This window comes from Eurytemora carolleeae, unplaced genomic scaffold (genome assembly GCF_000591075.1).
Source record: "Eurytemora carolleeae unplaced genomic scaffold, Eaff_2.0 scaffold1577, whole genome shotgun sequence".
NCBI lineage: Eukaryota > Metazoa > Arthropoda > Copepoda > Calanoida > Temoridae > Eurytemora > Eurytemora carolleeae.
This window is the reverse complement of record NW_019397487.1, coordinates 64,624-70,682: the sequence shown is the minus strand read 5'-3', so window position 1 is coordinate 70,682 and position 6,059 is coordinate 64,624. Positions and strand designations below refer to the sequence as shown.

Sequence of the window (6,059 nt, the reverse complement as noted above, 5' to 3'; positions counted from 1 at the left end):
ATCTTTGTATGGAGGGTCACTTGAAATTACGCTTACAGTCCCTTTAAAGGGTACCGTTGTGAATCCAGCATCGTTATCTTTGTATGGAGGGTCACTTAAAATTACGCTTACAGTCCCTTTAAAGGGTACCGTTGTGAATCCAGCATTGTTATCTTTGTATGTAGGGTCACTTGAAATTACGCTTACAGTCCCTTTAAAGGGTACCGTTGTGAATCCAGCATTGTCATCTTTTTAACGACATCATTTAAAATTACGCTTACACACCCTTTTAAGGGTGTTGTTGTGAATCGAGCATTGTCATCTTTGTATGAAGGGTTATTGAAATTAAGCTTAAAGAAATGTTTTAATAATAAGGAATGTAATATAACAAGAAATCTTCTCATAATTATATTTTCATAATAAGAAATGTTTTTATTATAAGAGTTATGTTTTCGTAATAAGACATTTTTTATACAAAATTTTTTTTCATAATAAGATTTTTTTTATTGAAAGAAATGTTTTCTTTATAATAAATTTTTTCTTAAAAGTAAATGTTCTTTTTTTTCATAAGACATTTATAATAAGAAATGTTTTAAAATAAGAAATATTTTTGAAAGACATTTTCTTCACAAAAATGTTTTCATAATTTGAAATGTTTTTAAAATTAAACATGTTTTCATAACAAGAAACGTTTTCATGATAAAAATGTTTTTGAAATGATAAGTGTTTCCAAAATAAGACATGTTATATGACAGAACTGTTTTCATAATAAGAAAGGTTACATGAAAAAATATGTTAATATGACAAAAAATGTTTATATTATAAATTATAAAAAATGCTTTTAGAACAGGTAGGCGTATTTACATTTATACAATGAGGACAACTTTTTTGTTTATGTTTTGATTTTTCGAAGTAAATAAAAAGAAGCTTTTTTTAATTGACAGCTTATTTAGACTTCTACATTTATGTGTATCTATGATGTTAAACAGCTTTATTTAAATCAAAATAGAAATCGAAAGTCGTCTTCATTGTTCTGATATAATCGCTCAATACTGTATTAAGAAATGCTTTTAAAATAAAAAAATACTTTAAAAAATAAATGTTCTAATAATTTATTGCTATCACAATTATTACAATGATTTCTATCCTTATTTTTATTATTGTTATTTTTAATATTATTATTATTTTTGTTATTATTATTATAATTATTATCTTTTATTATTATTTTTCCTTTTTAGAATTTATTACAAATATTATTTTCAGGGAAGACCTTAGTCCTCTTTGCTAAGCTAAAGTCTCTGGTGGAGAAAGGTCGGAAAGTTGTGTTTATCAGCTGCTTGCTTCCTTATGCAGATGTTCCTCCAATATACGAAAGTATTATGAGAAAGAAATTAAAAGAGTTAGGAGACAATATCAGGTTTTACAGTGCTATGGGTATATGCAGTGAGATGGGGGTTAGATTGGGAAATACTGATAGAGAGAAGAGTTTTTATTCAGTGCTAGCTAAGTTTATTCAGAACCTTCCAGAGGAGTTTATTTTCCTTGATGAGTTTGGGGAAACATTGGATAGCAAGGATAAAGAAGACTTGTTAGGAGTAACTGGTTACATGGCTGGTATTGAAGGTAAACATCTTATCATTTCCCTCCATCCTAGATGCAACATTGATGTGAGTAAACTGAAGGACCAGGGCTATGAGATTTCAGAGTTGAAGTATATAATGAGGAATACAGCTTCTATATGGAAATATGATAAATCTGTTTCTGGTTCTGCGAGTGATAGTTTAAGCTCAACAGTACTTGGTCTTCAACCTGTTTATATAGTTGGTAGTGAAGATATGGATTTCTACAGCAGAACAGTTGAAGAAGTTTGTAAGAAGAGAAAAAAGTTTGTCTGTTTTATTCCAGATAGATACATATATGATGATAATCAGTTTAAGGCTGAACTAGGAAGGAGAGGAATAGAAACATTTGAATACCTGAAAGTAGGAGATGAGGAGAACCTGGATACGTTTCTAGAATCCCAGGAAGGATGTCTCATCACTAGATATCAGCATGCCAGGGGTACAGAGTGTACTACACTCCTAGTCTTTGAAAGGAATGACATGGAACCTAGACTATTGAGAGGAACTACACACCTTGTATTTGCAGATCTAGACCGTGATAATAATCCTGTTAGTGTAGAAGAACCTGAGCCAGGTTATATATTAATACAAGGGAATAAACATGATCCTGTTGTCTACAGTAGTCTGGTGGACAAGATGCTGGAGAAGAAAGTAGAGAGATATATAGTTATTTATGAATATTCCTTTGTGCAACTATTTCTGATTGAACTAGAGAGGAGAGGTCTACCCACTCCAGTAAAGATACCTAGAGCCATGTATTCTGTGGAAGATATAACAACACATCTCCAGGAGAATAGATCAGGAGGTATTATGTATCAAAGATGGGGTATTGAAGATTGTTTAGAGTGGATTGGAGCAAACAGCAAGATACCTATTATTTACATAGATGATAGGGATTTTGTAGAAGATGTTAAACGTATTCGTGAAGGAAACCCAACCCTCTTCATCCGTGTTAATGTGCAATAATAGTTGTGCAAAACAAGAGATAGGGTATTCAGGATATCACAGAAAATCATGGCAGAACAAATAATTCAAATATTGGGATTTGGAAACTTTGTCAAATTGTATATTTAACCTATTTAATCAATGTTTCTATTTTCATATCTAAGATATGAATGATTTGATTTATTTTGAAATGTTATTATACTGTATCCTTGATTAATTAAAATTTCTGATTATCTTTATATTTCATGATTTCAAAATAATATAGTTTTTATATTAAATTTTATTGTTTGTGTTTGATTTTTGAAATATTCTTTATATTGTTTATTGAAGTTTAATGTGTGTATTTAAATACATGGCTGCTGTCTAGATGATATATTACAAATATCATATTTATCAGATTCAATACATAATAGGTAAATAGGTAAAATTATAATCCTTTATATTGTTTATTGGAGTTTATTGTGTGCATTTACATGGCTGCTGATGATATATTAAAAATATCCTATTTATCAGATTCAATACATAATAGGTAAATAGGTAAAATTATAATCCTTTATATTATATTTACTTTCTGTATATATATATATATATATTTTAATCATAATATGTTTATAATGAATATATAATATACTTTAGGCTGTAGATTTTAATTCAGGTGTGGATCTGGTTTTTGCTGATGGACCCTTTAATTTATGCAATATATGAGCTGAAAACTGAAACAGACATATTTTGTATATTTTAAGGAGTTAAATATATAAACTTCCTATCCTACCCTCTCTACCTATTCTCTACACTCTACCTAAGATATACAGACTCAGTAGCACTTTTGGACATGGATAAGCATTTTAATTGTTGAAACTTATTTAATAGATTATTAACATATTGATTAAAAACTTTTCTTTTCAACAGAATTCTTCATTTTTTTATTGTTGATCTTGTCTTTGTACTATTATAGGTTCTTCCTTTTCCTAAAGTTTTAATTTAATTTTTTTCATCATTCAGTGGTAAGCGTTTTTATCACTACAATGATGTTGAACACTTTTAATTTGCAAGCAAGCTTATATTCAGAAGAGATAAGTAAATATGTAAACAATGAAATGTGACAATATAAAATATGAACAAAAAAAAGGTTTAAGAATTTTGTACAAAATGATTTAATCAAAGCCATGCAGGGAATATGAAGTAGACACAAAGTACAAATCCTATCTAAGAGGTGTACTTCATACCCCATCTGTACTATGTATTTAGAGTTAGATACCCCGAACAATACATGGAGAACAAATATCTAAATATTTCAGTACATTTAACATAATTAAATTTGATTTTTTTAAACAGAAATTATCAAAAAATTTAAAAATATTTTACGTTTTTTTGACAAAGGAATTGAGTCTCTGCCACAAACTCAAATTTTGTAATTTTCATATCTTTGCAACCTGATGGTGTAAACCTGTGATATTTCAAACTGAGATTATTTGATCTATCAGGACTCATAGTTTAAAAATCTAAGAAGATTGTAGAGATTAGAAAATTAGAGTTTGTGGCATAGACTCAATTCCTTTGTAAATGACTTGACATGGCTTCAGTCAAAATGTATAAATTTACAAAGCAAAAAGTTTCCTCAATTTTAATTTTAATTATTTATTGTCATTTTAAATTATGCTATCTTGTTAATATTTTATATATACACTTAGTTAATTGGAACAATGTTGAAGATATCAAATATCAAAGGTCTATGCCACGTTGGGAAGAGAGTTTGAAAGTTCAAATTTTCACCGCTAGATATAAAGTAATTAATTTTTCAAGTACTTATATATTCCTTCTTTGATCAATTATTGATCAATAAAATATATTTGAAATGTTTTTACAAAATGCAGATATTAAAATTATATTGAAACAAGGTATGGGAGTAAATCACTAAAATGTTCATCTCATTTTTTGAAGGCATTCTCATATATACATGCTTACTCTATATATATTTTACATACCACCCTTACATATCATCAAAAAAACTTCTTGTTATTTGGAAGATATTAGAATATCAAACTCATTTATAGAAGTAAAGGGTTGGGCTTTTCATATCATTGTAACCTGCACACTGCACACTGCACACTGCATACTGCATATTGCACACTGCACACTGCACACTGCACACTGCACACTGCACACTGCACACTGCACACAGCAAACTGTTCTAGCTTCTGTATCTTACCTACGTCATAACCCGGTACAGGGCACAAAGTGGACACTGGCGAGTATACGCATGATTGTGATTGGCATTTCTTTGGTGGTCTGAGAATTCTCCACCAATAGTTTTAATCAGTGACGTCAGAGGATACGGATCTTCCCCCCGTACCGTATCGACCTTTCATTCGTGCGCGAGCCTCGTTGGGATACCCTATTCCAGTACCCATGCACACTGCACACTGAACATTGCAAACTGCACAATGAATGCTGCACACTGCACACTGCACACAGCTCACTAGACACTTGACATTGCAGAATACAGTGCACACTGTACACTGTATGCTGCACACTGTACACTGTAAACTGTTCACTGATCACTGCACACTGCACACTGCCCTCTGAACACCTTCCACCACTCTGAAAAACCCTCCACCCCTTTCCAATTCCTACATTCCTCTCCTATCAGATTAAAAAATTATTAGTAAGATATTAAAAATCTAATAAACTAGGAATAAATTACTGTAAAACTGCTATTAAACTTGAACATTGTTTTTATGCCCGAGCTCAATCAACTTTTAAATGTTTTTCAAATTTGAATTCAGCACAAAGTTGAATAAGCTAATGCCGAGTAACATTAAACAAATGCTTTGTTATTACTTATTTAATTATTTTCAAATTTGAATTCAGCATAAAATTTCCAAGAAAACAAAATTTCTTTTAAATCCCAAAAAAAAATAGAAAAATGTATAACCGTACACAAAAAAAAGATCCATTTTGAAGAATGTGGTTTTTAGAAAAATCTAAAGTTTTACAATTGAGTTTCATTTAAAATTACATAGAAACCTTTCATCAATATTGGCTGAGAATTGTATTAAACAATTTACATTTTTAACTTGAAAGTTTTTTGAAATATTCAAATGAAATTTAATTTTTTCTTTGCAAATGAGAAAACTAAGTTATCTTGTATTTTTATTAGTTTTCTTATAAGCATTCAAGAATATATTTTGCTAAATAAAAATATTGTTATATCTTTATTGCAGTAACGAAATGTATTGCCAAAAAAGGCGAAATTTGTCAAATTATCACGCAACCTCGTACGCGTACTTTCAAAATCTTGGAGGGTTTGGAAAAGACAAAAAATATTTTCGGATGTTTTGAAATTTTGTTAACAGCCTTCATTCTTTTTAATTTTAGAGCCTTTTAAATTTGAAATATTTTGATTTTTTGAAGTACCCTACTGCAGACTCTAGTATACATCACATTTCACAGTGCCTCTATTCCCTGTGGACTATTTGCCTTAAACAACTGTTGCCATGATAAAGGTTAAAA

At 29.8% G+C, this 6,059-nt stretch overlaps 1 protein-coding gene across 1 annotated transcript; it reads left to right on the top strand.

Annotated features, from left to right (window-relative positions):
• Window positions 1-1,292: 1,292 nt before the first annotated feature.
• On the top strand, window positions 1,293-2,781 carry LOC111714558 (uncharacterized; the record flags this gene model as incomplete). Its single annotated transcript, XM_023489692.1, is given in 1 exon segment — window positions 1,293-2,781. A coding segment is annotated over 1 exon segment (1,275 nt), but the record flags the coding sequence as incomplete, so codon positions are not given.
• Window positions 2,782-6,059: the final 3,278 nt, after the last annotated feature.